The sequence below is a fragment of the Papaver somniferum genome, chromosome 3 (assembly GCF_003573695.1).
Source record: "Papaver somniferum cultivar HN1 chromosome 3, ASM357369v1, whole genome shotgun sequence".
Classification (NCBI taxonomy): domain Eukaryota; kingdom Viridiplantae; phylum Streptophyta; class Magnoliopsida; order Ranunculales; family Papaveraceae; genus Papaver; species Papaver somniferum.
In genome coordinates, this window is record NC_039360.1 from 126,394,800 (window position 1) to 126,412,517 (window position 17,718).

Consider the following 17,718-nt stretch of genomic DNA (forward strand, 5'->3'; position numbering starts at 1 on the left):
CCTAGTACCTAGTCAACCGAATTTTGGAAAGCTAGTGTGACTATGCACAGTACTCTGGTAGTTGAATATAATATAGATCTAAGAACCTGACGAAGGAGTTTATGTTAAGATAAACAGAAGAGCCTTTGTCCGACTCATGTCACTTGGTTGAAGAGAGTTGATACCAAACATATTTGTTGTTCCTTTACTGTTTGGAATACTTACCAAAGGAATTGTTCCAAGTACGTGAATTATTCATAAGTTGGAGGCATGGGAATACATACGAAACTAGGTGAACTATAGGTTTAGTTGTTTGGTTTCAACTATACAAAGTTAGTTTAATTTTGTGTAGCGTCTTAATCCCGAGAGTATTCAATTCTGGAGAAAGTCCCGGGGTTTTTCTTCATTTGCGGTTTCCTCGTTAACAAAATGTTGCTGTGTCATTTACTTTATATTTACGCATTATAATTTTTTTATTATAATTAAAGTAAATTACACAAAACGTTAATTCCTATTTACTTGATAAGAAATCCTATTGTGTTTGGTTAAGTCCGAACCTTTTTATCAAGTAAACATACTTCGTTTTTGTATTGTCTCGATCTCGCATCCGTAGACGATCACACGAAGTGTGAACCGATTAGTTGCATTGTCTCGACTCAGTCCATAGACAATCACTTTCGGAGAAAGTCGGAGAAAGGACTTATAGGTAGGAAAAGTTTTAGCTTGAGTTATATTTGGGTACCCTTGCCTTTTCAGTTCCAATACTGATTTCTGCAAATGGGGACATCTATAAGGTCTCTGAGATATATGTTCAGAGTTAGGTTTTAAGGATATTTGATGATCCAATGCTCCCTGATGTGGTAAAAATGTAGGAGTAGTAAAAACATCAGAGAATGACTCTGCTACTGCGAGATGTTAGAAAGGATTGCTTCTAAAGGGATAGCTGAGATGGAGAAAAATTGACCAATAAAGGTGTGTGTGTTGTCCTTAAGAAACTTCAGAAATGTATTACCACTAATCATATTGCAAGTGGGTAAAGAATAACTCCCTTGAAGAGTTATGTGTTGACCCTGGTGAAACAAGGAAACTCGGAGCTCAGCTAGGTTGAACACAACATCACCAAGTTGTTTCATCCAGTCCACTCCAAGAACCATGTCGCATCCTCCTAGTGGTAAAATGCGTAGATCACCCAAAAAGTCGAATCCTTGCATATTCCATGATAGTTGAGGACAAATACCCTTGCTGATTGTAGTATATCCATTAGATACTGTCACTAGCATGTGACCAGTAGGTGCAACAGTGAGTTGTAGCTGCTCAGCCAACTTTGCATCCACAAAACTGTGGGTACTGCCAGTATCAATAAGAATGAAAGTATCCTGTGACTGAAGGTGACCAGGTAACCGAAAATTGTAGTCGGAGTGACCAAAACCGTTAAGGCATGAAGGGAAATCTCCATAGGAGAATCGATAGACGAAGAAGGAGAAGCAACATCATCCTCCAGCTCTTCTCCAGATGATGGAGAGCCAGTATCCTCCGAAGCAACCAACATAAATAACTGCTGAGTCTTGCATATATGTGAAAAAGCGGGGGTCTAACAACCACACCTAATAATTCGTTTGGCAATCTGTATGGACTGACTCCAATATACTTTCAAGAGAATCAACTAGACAGTTAGACTCAATCTTGAGAAAAGTATATCAAAGATTTATATCTCAATTTCTCAATTCAATCCACAATCAAACAAATAGGAATTTCCGAACCCGATTGAATATAAGAAATAACTTGGACCGTATCAAAAAACCAATATCCAAGTGTCAATCAATTTAATCAACAACCCAAAGGTCGGATTCACAATTGATTGAACTTACGCACAACCTGTGATATTTCAGTTATATAAACAAATATAATGCGGAAAAGAAATAACACGGACACCAGAAATTTTGTCAACGAGGAAACCGAAAATGCAGAAAAACCCCTGGACCTAGTCCAGAATAAACACACACTGATTATCAGTTGTTACACCAATTTCCTACTACCTATTCGGACTAGATATAATATCTGCTTCAGCACTAATAAAACTCCTAGCACAACACCGATTTTCTTTAGGAATTCTTCTCGTAAATCTTCTAGCAGAACCCAAGGCTCTCTTTAGAAGATATAACAACACGATTTATACGATTCGATCTTTTGTTTGCACAAAACACCGATTTGATTTCCCTTTAGATGTAAATCAAGGTTTTGTAAAAATCTTGTGTCTTTTGATAAAAACAATTACTAGATAAAAGTAATATCAAAACAAACTTATAGATTAGGGATTAGTATACTCTTTAATAAAGGAAGATAAACCTAATGATTCTACGACAAGAACAACTAGAATAAATCTAGATCGAGATATCTTGTTTAAAACTTCTTAAGGTTTTTTTACGAGATACCTTAATCGAAGTTTTCTTTCTAGCTTCCGATTTCGACTAACAAGTGTTGGTATACGATCGGAAACTGAAATCTATCAAAACCTACGGTTTATGATCAACAACTCTTGAATGATTTTATATCAGAAGAGAAAACCTTAGAATAGACAAGAGGTGAAAAACCTAGATTAAAGTTGTATAATCAATCACGAAGATTAAATCCAACTCAGCTTTGTGATCCCCAATACAAAGACTTTTATCTCACTCTTGTTCACGAAGAACATAAGACATGGAAAACAACCTTATGAAGCTTACACAAATTTTCCAAAGGGGATGAAAACGCGTACACTCATGAATCCTTTATTTATAGTGAACAATAACTTGGAACCTACGCAAAGCTATTTTCAAGACTTTCCTATTTTTGGGAGTCTTTCCTAAGTTACAAACTCTTTCCAAATAATTAAATAAATAATTAATTAGCAAATATTGTATTTATGTGAATAAATCACATTTTAACTTAATTAGGCAGGAATTAAAAGTTATTCACAAACAATTTAATATGGTAATCAAACATGTTTGGATTAATAGCCATCTTGCCTAGATAAGGAAACATCACCAATTTAACTAAAAAAGACTTCTAGTCACGTAGTTGGGCCCAAGTCCTTGAACCGTTACAAACAATCTATGGATTGTTTCCTACTAAGAACTGTAGCAGTTACAGCAACACTTATAACTGTTACTTTAATAAATCACTCATAACTTCATCGTTATAACTCGGAATTGAGTGACTCTTGGTTCGTTCAATTCGTAAGCTCATTCACTATAACATGAGAACCTTTCCAGGGATAAAGGTTATTGTCACCAAGGTCATGAATCAAAACCTCAAGTATATATACATAAATGTACATTTACCGTCATAGGAATTGTTCCATACAGTGAGCATTTATCTCGATAGATTAGAAAGGTAGAATTGAACAAGAATCCAAATGAAATCAATCACATGCCTTTTTTGATGAAGTACTTGTTTATGTCTTCTTGTAGTCTTCAATCTTCATCCTTTAAGGATAGCTTCGATTCAACTTCTTAGACCTAATCTAGTCCGAAACTATCTTTAGTATGCTAAATCAAGAATGCATTTTGGAAACTAAAATTCACGACTAACTTGACATACCAACGCTAGTGGTTTCAACCGAGCAATGCTCTAACAATATGACCTTGTTTATAGAAATCATCACAGTTGTAACATAATCCCTTATCACGTCTGACCTTCATCTGAGCAGGGGTAAGTCGTTTAATAGGAGGAATAGTTGGTTCCAATTTAATGGGTGTTGGTGGGAGAGTAACAAATGGTTTAGAATTAGAAAAAGGTGGTTTGGGAGGAGTAGTAATTGGCGATAAAACAGGTCTGATAGATGGGGAAGATGGAGAGTAAGATGTAGTTAAAGGTTGAAATGGTCTAGAGAATGGTCGAAATCGTTTAGATTGAAGATCGACAGAGGCTTGTTGAATTCTAGATAAATAGAAGGCATCTGTATCGGTAGAGGGTTTGGACATTTGGACAGGGTTGCAAATCTCCTCTTTAAGACCACTGATGAAGCTCGTTGTGTAATAGTCTTCAGATAAACTTGGGTTATGAGATTTCATCAAAGCTTTTAAAGATTCATATCTATCAAAATACTCCTCAACAGTTGTTATCTGAGACAATTTGTTAAAACTACCTACATAGTTATCGGTAGCTAGATTTTCAAATCGACAACAAATATCAAAAGAAAATTGAGACCATTCTAGAATAGGTTTACCTTATTGATAATCTAAAAACCAGGAATCAGCTCGACCATCAAAATGAATTGAAGTTAAGTCCATTTTATGTCTATCATCAACATTATTCAATTGGAAATATCTCTCACATTTTCGAATCCAACCTCTAGGAATACTACCATCAAATCTAGGAAAATCAATCTTAGGGTGGCGAATAAAATTACCAGATCGTGAAATTAGCGCCCGAATATCAGGAAGGAAAACAACATGAACAGAAGACTGTGGATCTGGAGCTTACTCAAAGATTGGAATGCCAAATCGTTGACAAAACAAGGCGATAGTGGATAGAGATTCCTTGACAGGAATCATCTCAGCAGATAGAAAACAGAATTCAGAAGCGAGGGTCTTAACCGAATCTTCCAAAGTCTGTAATCAATCTGAATGAAACTGCAACTAAGCTGCAGCATTCTTTACTGTAGAAACTTTCTCTACTTCTCCGGTCATCACTAATGGAATCAAAATCGGAACTGGCTGATACCAATTGTCATGAAACGAACGACAGATTCAGTGACTACAATAACCTACTCTCCTAAATTAAGGAAGAGCCTGTATAATCTCAGATTAATTTCAACATGAAGAACAGTTCTTACAAGACCCTGGCAATAAATAGCCGCAACACTACTCTATCACCCATTGGGTGGTAATAACCAATCAGATGCCCTACAAATGGAAATAACATAAATGGGTAAAACTCTCTAAATTGGCTAATTAAGGATAACAAGCCCATAAAAATAATAACAACTCCTAAACTCTCTAGTTACATGACAGTATATATACAAGTTCGCATATGAAAAATAAATTGAGGTTCAGCTAGAAAAAAAAAAGAAAAAAAAGGGACCTAGCAGAACCGTACCTGATATAAAAAATTCAAAAATAAAATAAAATGAAAACTAAAATATTAAAAAAAAAAGACGGGTAGCTAATTCAGCTGGTCATCCCCGTTCCTCAAAGGTTCATGCGCTCCAGAAGGTCTCAGGTTCGAGTCCCCGATGGCGCAATATTATAGAAATTGATATAGAAGGTAAAGTACCCTTGCGACATAATCATTCAACCCTCCTATCTGCTTTGGCTCCATTGGATGGTTCCTCATGAGGCTCTCTGGTAGGCTAGTGTCAGCGTTCTCAACAGTGAAGCGCAAAGATTGCGCACAACTGAAGTCAATGGCCTAGCCAATGAAGCTTCATAGTCCGACGATGTAGTGCCAACATGGACGAGACAAGAAAGGCTACTTAGCACATGCAATAGTGTTGCATATCCTTGATTCAGAGATGTCCCAGCTCAAGGAAGGAATTAAGGTTGCAATGCAAGTCATGGGATGACTTTGGCATTGGCCCAAGCATTAGCCAAGGCTTGGCCAATGCATATGCAGCAATGGCGTTTCCAAATGTGCCATTGATGATTATTGCTCGGAAAAAAGAATTCAAGTGATGCATATGAAGTATGAAGTTGAACTAAGTAAGAAAAGACTCAATTGGCATAATATTTGGATGTTGGCATCCAAATAAGCTAAGTACATGGACGGGATAAATATAGCGCAACCATTGTCGAACTTGGCATAGGCTAAGTTGGATGAAGCACAATTGTTTCCGTATTTGGCAGAGGCCAAATTGAGTAAAGCGCAACCAATTTCGAATATTGTCACGTGCCAAGTTTACTGCAGCGCAATGATTGTCGGGTTTGAGTCCAAGCTGTCACTTACGAGTGTGTGTGCATCACACGCATGCCAGATAAAATGAGTTGGTTGAGATACTTATAAAGAGGATTTATAACTAAGTTTGGCATATTCTAACCACCAAGAACATATGTGGCATCATTTGGCTTGACAACACAAAAGGTGGCAGTTGAAAAACAGATTGGCGGTTAGGAAAACTACTCTATGAGACACATGGTTGTTCCATGCGTATGCAAGTATTGTGCACGGTTTTTGGATGTGTAACTACTGTATAAATAGTGCAAGAGGCATTAGAAATCAGTAGGAGAGAGTTTGTATAGTTTAATCTCATATTTTGAGAGAATAAGGCATCACCAAGAGGGTGATGGCCTGTTTTGGTCCATGTGATGGCCAAGTTTTGTGGTCTTTCTTTGTGTTCTTTTGTTGCTGATTTGTGTGAGATTTTCAAATGGATTTGATGCATGACAAACCTATTATGCTTATGGGGCATAAAGAGTTAGAGAGAAAGAAGATGAAGACTTTCGTTGCATAAAGCCTTAAGAGTGAAGGCAATTGATGCAAGTATGCAAGGCTGAGTACTTGTGGGTGAAGTTGATTTGCTGAACCATAGAGTATTTTCGATCATTTCCCATGAAAATTTTAGGCGATTTAATGGGCATGTGACAGCAGGTATCAGAGCCGTGTTTGGGGACACAATTCTTGATTTTTCTCTCTTTTACTCAAGTTGGTGTCATTTGTTTGTCGAATTCAGTGAAGAATTATTTGGGTTTCACTAGTATGGAGACTAGAAGAAGTTGGTCTTGTGTGCAACGATCAATTGGAATGAAATTTGAAGCTTGAGGTAGCAACAAGCCATGAAAGTTTACGACAAAGATGTCAATTCCTGCCTAAAGTGTTAGAAGAACATGCGAGAATCATTGGAAACCAGGTTTTCAAGTGATTGCATGACAAAACTCAAGAGTATGCTGACTTCTATGGTGCAAGTCAGGTGTTGAAGTCCATGTTTCTCACAAGTATGCAAATATTACGCATTTGGAATGCATATCTTTGTGGTGTTATCAGTAGCGAGTACATTACAAGAGGTAATGGGAATTTTGCGAAAATTCCTGAATTCAAAGATGTTATTGGCTTTGAAGTGGCAAAGAAGATGTAGAACCTGTCTATGCGATAGAATTGAAGGTGTTTCATTGTAGCCAGTTTGATGGAAGATTAAAGTTATCTCTCTCGAATGCATGTACCTTGATGGTAATGCAAAGTCTGGTTGTGAACCAGCATTTTTGTGGCAATTGTGATGCCATGAAAGAAGAACTGGATGACCACTTCTTATCTAACATAAAGCTTATGGAAATGCTGAAGACAGAAGCTTAGGCCAATAAAAATAAAACTAACAAATATCCAAGATATTAGCCATATCTTGGAATATGTGAGACCCGTCGGCATATGTCCCATATCAATGATACAAATTCTGTCAGATCGAGTCAGATATGCCGAATTTTAGACAGTGTCAACAATAAATAAGACACTAATGGGTTAGTAGCCCTGTCTGTGAGATTATTACATCAAAGCATGTACAAAAGGGCATAACTATCTGGTACAGTTAACAACAAATATATCCACACAACGAAAAACTAATATAACTCCTCCGAAAAACAAATTTCAGTTCAGTTGGAGCAAAACTAATCTCCTGCCTGTTTAAGATCATGTCTACCGAATTTTCAATCGAGTCGCTCCATTGGCTTCTGACGGTATTTGTTCATCTTTAGCTAACATTGCTCAGTTGTGAGACCAAAAGACATGAGGTTTGTTACTACTTCCTGTAATAGTAAGCAATGTCTTGTACTGGTGCCTGTTTCGTAAGCTCTATAAACGCGTTCCTGAACTCGTAATAACGATTCCTGTAATGCTCTAAGGAGAAGCACAGTTGCCTTATTGCTTCTTTCTTCTCTTCTGCACCTTCTGCTATCATGTCCCTCTGCCATTCCACTTCCCTCTCAATTCTTCTCAACCTTTTGTTTTGCTCCTCGGCTTGTTTTGTGGCTCCCTCGCATCTCCATATAATATCCACATGCTCTTTATGTAACCTGTGCAAATGCTCTTCCATATGACATATCATTTCATCTCTAGACACCACCTCGGTTGTCAACGAAGTTACCTTTGCGTCCAGCTCGTCTCTTTCCGCTCTCAATGTATCGAAATTGGATTTAAGTTCATCGAGGTTCTTACTCAATTCTTCTAACTCTTTCCCTTTCTCAACCATCTTTGCTTTCAAATGTTTCTCCATCTCGCCACGCATCTCCGCTTCACGGTCTCTTTGCAAAACCCGAAACTCATTATGTTCACCTTCAGCCCTCTTGTACTCCTCCACTAATTTACATACCTCGGACTCCGAATTCTTCAGTTTCGTCTTTAGTTCCTCTTGACCCTCTTCTAAAGCTAGTATCACCTTCTGTAGCTGAGATTTCTCATTCCTAAACTTTAACTCAGCATTAGAGATGGCTACTTTCAGTTCCTTTATCTCCATATCGCGTTTAGATATGTATACACCTAGCGTTTTGTTCTGCTCTTTCAGAAGTGCTGTCTGGACTTCAAATGCTTTTAAGGAAGATTTGGTTGCATCCAGTTCGAGTTCCAATTTTGCAGCCTCTTCTTTTAAGGAAGATTTGGTTGCATCCAGTTCAAGTTTCAATTTTGCAACCTCTTCTTCTGACAGACGATGCCTCTCCATCTCTGCTACATGGTTTCTTTGCAAAACTCGAAATTCTCTATGTTCATCTTCAAGTCTCCTGTGCACCTTCACTAATTTACGTACCTCCGACTCCGAATTCTTCAGATTCGTCTCTAGTACCCCTTGACGCTGTTCTAAAGCTAGTATTACCTTATGTAGCTGAGCTTTCTCATTCCTAAATTTCAGCTTAGCATCAGAGATGGCTACTTTCAGTTCCTTTATCTCCGTATCGCGTTTATATATGTTTTCCTCTAGCGTTTTATTCTGCTCGTTCAGAAGTGTTGTCTGGTCTTCAAGTGCTTTTAAGGAGGATTTTGTTCCATCCAGTTCAAGTTTCAATTTTGCAACCTCTTCTTCTGACATACGGTGCTTTTCGCTTCTGACCCTCCCTTGTTCTTCCATCCCCTTCTTCACCATGCTCGCCAAGTCAGAAACATCAGAAATCAATTCCAAAGCATCACTAGTCACTCCTTTATAACATTTGTTGTTCTCAAGTTCAAGCCTCAATCTTGCAATCTGGTTTTGCAGCTCCAGCACCAGACTAGTTTCCCAGTTGTTGGTCTTGGGGTCACCAAACCACCAGGAAAGCGTCTTTTCTGATTCTAACCTCTTCATGGTTTTGCTTGACATGACGATTGCCCCCTGAATTTGCACACCATTGAATACAGCACCCAATTAATACTGCAATAACCACCTTCCTGTCAAACATTTTTGCGATTCTGAGTGACAGAATTAGTACGTAATACATACCAGAGTAGACCAGCATGATGACCAGTCATACGACGACGAATAATGTGGATAAGTGTCAAAGAATGATCCCACTGCGTGAAACCTGTCCAAATTTTTGTTCAACTCAATTATACTTGGAAAAGAATTTGTGTGCAAATCGAACAAAAAAAATATTACTCCGTATATGCTTATAACCTGGAATAAACAATCCAGACCATGACAAAAAGGCAAAGAGCTCTCTTGTCATTTCGCGGTGAATAAGAAGCATGCCCCTTCAGTACCACATCCATCTCGTTGTGTTGCTGATCCCAAAAAAAAGATAAAAGATGCAATAACAACAGAAAATATAGTCAATTATGGCCGGTGGGCGTCGGCCGAAACCGTTACAATCCTTCTCTTCTAAACTGTTTTTTTTTTCAGAGAGAATTATCAAGTCCAACAGGTTTCAAACATAAAAAGACAGAGAACAGTAACAACAACTTGAAGTAGTGAGTGGTACCTGAGCTGAAGATCTACCTGTTGTCCTCTGTCTGGCGCCTAAGTCGATGAATAATGATGAAGAAAGGCCTGTACTTCTCTTCACTTCTCCACTGTCTATATGGATAAATTATAGTATGATATTCCATTCATTATTCCTTAACGAAAAAAAGATACTGATCAGCTGAGAAGAGGATAATAGTCAGAGATAGAAGAAAAATAAAAAAACTGGACAACCAGGAAGAAATGCAACCTTGGTTAAACTCTGTTATAAGTTTTTGACTTTTTTTTTTTCTGAGTGAGTTTTATGCTAATTCACATTTGATTGGTGCAAGTTATTATTGTTTAGTTGTTTCTGTTTTAATGTGAGGATATGCTTTGTTGCATTTTTTCTAATTAGGTGCATGTTTCACAATGGCAGCACAATTATATGATATAAGTTGTTGCTGCAATAAATCTGTGGGGAGTTATGCAGTTGTGGAGTGTTAAATGCGTGACGTGCAATGTCCAGTAAGTGAGCTGTAGCCCCTAGAAGATGGTCCCATCTCATTCTTGAATAAAAGTTGGCTTTTTATGTTACGTTGGAATTGGAATGTTTATGTGTGTACGATTTTTGAGGCACCATTCCATTTCAGAAGGGACTATGATTTTCATGTGACCAGATAATTATTTAGAAGTAATTTAAAACACCTGCTATCCACGTATTCTCTCCGTCCTACTAATAAGTGACCTAGTTACTTTTAGATTTTGTCTCACCATTAAGTGATCTATATCACTAAACAAGGAGATATTCTTAAAATTATCCTTCTATTTGATTATAAGAAATATAAGAAATATGCATAATTTGATAGTCATGTTTATATTCGTTACGTAGCTGTTTTAAAATGCTTTTTAATGGTACGAAGTTTGCGAACATCCATGATGTAGTCTGAGAAATTAATCATTTCGAAATTTCACTATTTATCATCCATAAGGGTATAATTATAAAAAGTGCTTAAAAATACTTTTCCTCTTGCTTACCATAAAAATTGTGCAAATTTGAACTAGGTCACTTAATAGTGGGACGGAGGGAGTATTTATAATAAAATTACCCTTTCTAAGTTAAGCTAATTAATGATTAGTGTAAGACTGATTAATAAGTTGTTTCTTTTTTTAAATATAAAATAAAATAATAAATTATTTTAAATAATCATCACCAAGAAAGACACATTTTTAAAAAAAATAAATTATTGAGATACAAGAAAAAGAATAAGAGTTCTAGAAAATTTTGTTTTTTTGAACCCGAAACTTTCATTATATTCACAAGGAGAATTTCTTATTTACAAAGAGAATAAGAGTAAAATTTATTTACTGCTCTTAAGAAATTTATTGAGTTGGTCAGGGGTCGAGCTCCCAAATTTGATGTTATAAGGAAGGATTAGCAACTGATGGAGAGAGAGTGTGTCAAAGGGGGCCTATGAGGACTTAGAGAGCAAAGAAAACCTCTTAAAAAAGGCGCAGGCCCTAAAGAGTGAAGAAAACCTCCAAAATTACAAGGCTGCCAAAAAACATGCAAAGCAAATGGTGGCACAGGCGAAAGGAAGGGTCTATGAGGACTTCTATCAAAACCAAGGCATGGAAGAGGGGGAGAAGGAAATCTACAAGATTTTCCGGATGCGGAAAAAGAAAACACGAGACATAATCCAGGTCAAATGCGTTAAGGCGGCTGACGGTCGAGTTTTGGTGGAAGATGCGAAGATAAAGGTACGATGGAAGGACTATTTCGCCGAACTCTTCAATTCATGGGGCGATAACCCACCTGTAAACCTGGAGGACTGTGGCGAACCCGTAGACCCGTCCGAGGAGTCCATTCGTCTCATCCATGAAAGTGAAATCAAAGAGGCTCTAAAAGGAACAAAGAGGGAGAAGGCGTTGGGACCTGATACCATATCTATCGAGGTGTGGAAGTGCCTGGGAGATGAAGGGATTTCTTGGTTGACCAAGCTATTTAATGGTATCCTTAGGTCAAACCGGATGCCGGAGGATTGGCGAAGATGCGTTATTGGTACGATCTTTAAGAATAAAGAGGATACCAAAACTGTACGAACTACGGGGGCATCAAGCTAATGATCCACACGATGAAGCTTTGGGAACGCGTTATTGATCGTCGGCTTCAACGGGAAACTGGCGTAACGAAAAACCAATTTGGATTTATGCCTGTAAGATCCACGACATAAGCGATTTTTCTGGTTAGACAATTTATGGAACGATACCGGGAACAAAAGGTGACCTACACATGGTATTTATTGACCTTGAGAAAGCTTATGACAGATCCTCGAGAGGTAATATGGTGGGCACTACAACAGAAAGGGGTATCCCAGAAGTACATAACCCTAATCAAGGATATGTATGAGGGAGAAGTCATAGGTGTCCGGACGTGCGACGGAGTATCCAACGACTTTCCTATCAAGATAGGACTACACCGTGGATCAACCTTGAGTCCTTGATTATTTTCGCTAGTAATAGACCAAGTTACGAAGGATATACAAGGTGAAATCCCGTGGTGTATGCTCTTTGCAGACGATGTGGCACTAATTGGGGAATCGAAGAAAGAGGTAGAGGAGAAACTAGAGTGGTGGCAACAATCTCTGGAATCAAAAGGCTTCAGACTCAGCAGGACCAAGACTGAATATCTGAGGTGCGATTTCGACGATACCAGACCGGATTATGGAGATGTCTTTTTTGACGGAAAAATTGTACCAAGGAAAGAATCCTTCCGTTATCTGGGATCTATGATCCAGAGCGATGGTGAGATTGGCGAACACATCCGTCACATGACCCAGGTGGGGTGGGCCAAATAGAGACTGGCGACGAGATTCTTGTATGACCGTAAGTTCCCAGATAAACTAAAAGGAAAGTTTTATAAAACGACGATCCGACCTGCGATGTTGTATGGAGCAGAATGTCGGGCGACAAGAGACCCGCACATCAGAGAAATTCATGCAATGGAGATGCGGATGCTGAGGTGGGCATGTGGGGCATACAAGGCATGAAAAAATCAGAAATGATTTCGTTCGCAACAAGCTCGGGGTAGCACCAATAGAGGACATGCTCACCCAATATCGCCTGTGTTGGTTCGGGCATCTCCGGCGAAGACCGCCAGATGTCCAAACTTGTAATATGCGTTTACTAATTGGAGATTTTCTACGGAGATTTCGGTCAATATTTGTACAAAGCATTTCCAGGAATTATGGAAACCGTATTTGGAAATATATTGCATATCTTGAGAATATTTTTCGATTTTGGGAATTCCTTGGTATCCAAACTTCCTTGGTCTATAAATATTGAAGTTTGCATTTCAAGCAAACTAATCCTCAGATCCAGCAAAACTACCTTGTTGTGTTGTTACTGATGGAGCCGTTTATTCAGAGAGGAAAGTACCCTAATTAGGCGAAATCTCTTACGACCGCTCGTTTCAAAGACTTTTTTGGGATTGGGAACCTCTATGAGTACCGTTGGTGGGAAACTAGATAATTGCAGTTTATTATTAGTTTCTGATTGATTTGATTGACTAATGGTTGTTGAACTTTGATTGCACCTAGTTTGTTTATGCCTTAGAATCTTCTCTTCTAATATAAGATTCACTCAAACTAGATCGAAGTTTTGACGGTAATCTTTAGAATGTTTGTAGATCTAAAGACGTCTTGTGATAATCCATTATTAACAGACTCCGTTTTGTGTGTGATTGATCACAAGAGATTCAAGTTAATTGTGTGCAGGTGTTTATTGAAATTCTAAGAAGATTTGAAAAAGAAGAAGAAGACGAAGAAAAAGATTTCTGATTTGGGTTCATAATCTTTGGTGTGCACAAAACTTGATTGGTTGGGGATCTAACTATAATCGGTTTATATTTGTGATATATTTGATTGATTAGTTGAGTAGATTGGCATCTATACGTTTCTTTGTGATTCAAAGTATTTATTGCATAGTCTTAACAATTACTTTGGTAGTTGTTGAAAATATAGATCTAAGGATCTGAAAAAGGAGTTTATTGGGATAAACGGAAGAGCCTTTTGTCAAACTCATATCACTTGTTTGAAAAGAGTTGTTACCGAACAGATTTGTCGTTCCTTTACTGTTTGGAATACAAACCAAAGGAATTGTTCCGAGTGCGTGACTTATTGCAAGTTGGAGGCGCATGGATGCAGACAGAACTATGTGAAATATAGGTTTAGTTGCTTGGTCTCAACTATACGAAGTTGGTTTAGATTTTGTATAGCGGCTTAATCCTGAGAGTATTCAGTTCTGGACAAGGTCTCGGGGTTTTTCTGCATTTGCGGTTTCCTCGTTAACAAAATATTGTTGTGTCTTTTACTTTTTTATTTCCGCAATTATAATTGTTTTTATTATAATTAGAAGTAAAATACACAGACGTTAATTCCTATTTACTTGATAGCAATCCTATTGTGTGTGGTTAAGTCCGAACATATTATCAAGTAAACATACTTCGATGTTGTATTTTCTCTATCTTGTATCCATAGTCAATCACGCAAGTTATCTTGTTGTCATATTATCTCGATCTCGTATCCATAGACGATCACACGAAGTGTGAACCGATTAGTTGTATTGTCTCGACTCAGTCCATAAACAATCACTTCTAGAGAAAGGACTTATAGGTGGAAAAGTTTTAGATTGAGGTATATTTGGGTACCCTCGTCTTTTCAGACATACGTTACTTCGAAATTGAAGTTGTGTTGTACTCTTTTTCCCTCCAATCGAGAATACGTTTTCCCAAAGGGTTTTGTTTCTCGACAAGATTTTTAGCCAGACAACACTAAAAAACATTTAGTATGTTGAACGTTGAAGACAGAAAGATCGCGTTGATATTATTGAAAATATCTGAATCAAAAAAATGAAACGCGATAGTTTGTTAAGAAAACGTAACTTCCAGAATCAACAACATGGTCTTATAAACATTCAAGTCACCAAAGTAAAGTGTGATAAACTCCTTTTGACTGCATTAGACTAATGAAAATTGTATGACATCAAAGGGAGCATCTAATGGTGTATTGAACTATTTTCCTTCACCTAGGTTGATTTTTCTCATAGGGTTTTGTTACTCGGAAAAGTTTTTAATGAAATAACAACAAACACCGAGAATGTAATTTCCCAGCTAAGGCTATTGTCTTTCCCATGAGGATTTTATGCTTTAAGAGTTGCGAAGCAACTAGTCAACCTCAACGGAGCAAAGTGATCATCTGCAATAGATCGCCTTTACTTGCATCTATCACGTTATACTCTTTTCCTTTCGTCAAGGTTTCATTCCACTAGATTTTCCTTGTCAAGGTTTTAATGAGGCAACATATTCGAGTCCAACTATGTTCTGAGTTTGCTTAATATTGTACTTTTTTCCTTTAGTTCAGGTTTTTTCCCTCTGGGTTTTCCTGACGAAGTTTTAACGAGGCAATTAACTTAGACTCATCGATCTTTGAATATTGTATTGCATGTGATGAACTACATGTAAAGTACGAGACAACATGTGAAGTACTACATGTGAAAATTTGTACCAAGGTTTTATCCCACAGGGTTTTTCCTTGTCAAAGTTTCAGTAAGGAAACTGAATTCGGCACAAGTCATCAAGGAGAGAACGACGTTTGAAGAACTTCATTCAAAGTACTATATATGAAGCATGATGTATAAAGTTTTATTATTTGAACAGCACAAGGGGAAGTGTTGAAGGGTTTAATATCCATGAATGTGCGGACAAATATTGGTATAATGTCTGCATGCTATTATGTAACCACCTATTTAGTGTGCATGTATGCATTAGAAACTCTAATGTACGTAATGAACCCCCTCTCTATTAAACCTATAAATAAATATATAATATATGTACGAATAAGGTATCCATTAATAAGATCTGCCTTTATTCTTCTCTTTATTTATCTTTTTATTAACTTTAATTTATCTACAACACTAGGCCTTTACCCGTGCCGTAACAGCACGAGACTTGATCATTTTCTATTTTGTTCATCGTAAAATTATGCCACCAAAACTCATTAACACCTCTCGATGCCATCAACTTGTTTATTTATTTTTTGAATTGGGCTTCAACATAGGTACCACAGTGTAAAACGGTTGGTAGAAGGCTGGAAACCACAAATCAATCACATTTTCAAACATTGCTCATACTCACATCCACATAAACGTTTCTCATATTCACATTCCACGTAGAACTTGAAATAGTCATGATTAAGTAGTACAAATATGCCTTATTGAGAGTATTTAGTTGTTTAATCCCGGATATCTTCAAAATTGCCAGTTTAATTAGATTAACAAAAACAAATATTACCTCAGTAATGATAAATGTTCTCTTAGATTAAGTAGTACAAATATGGTTAATCTTTACAAAATTTATGTTTTGTAATTCATACGATCCTTTAGGACAAAAATGGTTAGTCTTTAACCAATTCCTCAAAATCATATGGACCTATGCGTAGTAGAACACCACTTCATTCACTTATTCAAAACAAAGTAGTGTCCTACTTCGAAAAAAATAAATCTTCAAAGTTCATTCACAAAATTTGTAACAAAACTGAAAACACAAAATTACTTCAAAATCAATCAGGTTAATCTTAAAAAAATCGGTTAGCTTCAGGAATTACTTTTCTCTTTTTGGTGATATAAATTATTCCAAATTTACATAGATTTATGTTTATTCATTTTCTTAAAGTTTAATAATTTGTAATTTTTGATCCATTTGTTTTCTTATCTTCTCTCTTTACTTGTTATCATGAACTATTTGCATAATCACATGAAGTCGAGGAGAAATGGCAGAAACAAAAATCATGGCAGAAAAAGGGAATAAAGAGAGATATAAGAAACTAAATCAATTTACAATTGGTTCGCGTGTATCCTTGTATATGGTCAATTTTTTTTATATAAGTTTCATCTTCTTTCCTGCCCGAACCGACAAATCTTAAAACTACAGCTATTGATTTATCTTCTCCCTGTAAAAATCTGGCCTTTAATATTTATTTTAATTTTAATAAAATAAAAGAGAAAATAAAAACAAATTTTAAAACTAATATCAAAAAAAAATAACAAAAAAAAAAATTAACCAAGGGTAACTAGATAGTTTATCAATCTTAGGACACCTTTCTCATCCTACTACCACTACTTCTTCTACCACCACCACCACCATTAACGTCATCACTCCACCATTCTCACCAACTCCCACCACCATTACCCCAATGCCGATCCACCACCCCTGCCGACTATCATAACCACCACGAATGCTTACTGATTTAATGTAAAATAAATCTCCCTTATAAAGCATATAGTTTGGACAACTTAGGCAAGATAAAGAGCGACCATGATTTATTCTTGGCAAAGCTAAATCCATGTCTCTGGTTGTTCACATCATTATTGAATCATTAATTTCTTATAATAAATACTTTATTAATCTCTTATCATAACTTATAATTATCTTAATAAACATACTTTCATTAGATAAATAATAAATTTGTTAATAAAGAATCATAATAACTTTTAAAACTCTTTTCACCCATTACATTTTTCTAAATATATTTTTATTAAATAGTCTTATATTATCTTAATAAATATACTAATTGTTACAGAGCCTACAACCCATGGATGTGCGGTCCATCTAATTACCTAGTGTTTCCCCTTTATATATATTATATCCATGTAACCCTAAGAGACTGATGAATGGAAACTCTCTTGCCTCTTTGTCTTCCCTACATTTCCACTACAACACGTTATCATGCCCGATGCTATACTGCAGAGCTAGATGGGATTTTTGGTAGATTTTTTTTCCTTCTACATGGGTGATTTAGATCAACGCAGTTATGCAATTACCATCAAGCTAATGTTGAAATCGCTGGAATCAAATCAGATAAGTTGGGTCA

At 36.8% G+C, this 17,718-nt stretch overlaps 1 protein-coding gene across 3 annotated transcripts; it reads right to left on the minus strand.

Annotated features, from left to right (window-relative positions):
• Nucleotides 1–7,360: 7,360 nt before the first annotated feature.
• On the minus strand, nt 7,361–10,186 carry LOC113357307 (protein NETWORKED 4B-like). 3 transcript variants are annotated; one of them, XM_026600676.1, is made up of 5 exons: nt 10,062–10,186; nt 9,831–9,966; nt 9,527–9,633; nt 9,353–9,434; nt 7,361–9,244 (listed from the first exon to the last, which is right to left on the minus strand). In XM_026600676.1, exons 3-5 carry the CDS (start codon nt 9,619–9,621, stop codon nt 7,685–7,687), a joined length of 1,737 nt encoding a protein of 578 aa, XP_026456461.1. In that variant the 5' UTR covers nt 9,622–9,633; nt 9,831–9,966; nt 10,062–10,186; the 3' UTR covers nt 7,361–7,684. The 3 variants fall into 3 exon arrangements, with proteins under 3 accessions (XP_026456461.1, XP_026456462.1, XP_026456459.1); XM_026600677.1 differs by having other exon boundaries at nt 9,848–10,137; XM_026600674.1 differs by having other exon boundaries at nt 9,831–10,137.
• Nucleotides 10,187–17,718: the final 7,532 nt, after the last annotated feature.

What these genes read in the sequence shown, in the direction of transcription:
- LOC113357307 (XM_026600676.1), bottom strand. Translation starts at nt 9,621, where the DNA reads ATGGATGTGGTACTGAAGGGGCATGCTTCTTATTCACCGCGAAATGAC. An exon ending in GTCTGGATTGTTTATTCCAG is followed by an intron (nt 9,435 to 9,526) that starts GTTATAAGCATA and finishes AAATTTGGACAG; the next exon opens with GTTTCACGCAGTGGGATCAT. An exon ending in CATCATGCTGGTCTACTCTG is followed by an intron (nt 9,245 to 9,352) that starts GTATGTATTACG and finishes GTGCAAATTCAG; the next exon opens with GGGGCAATCGTCATGTCAAG.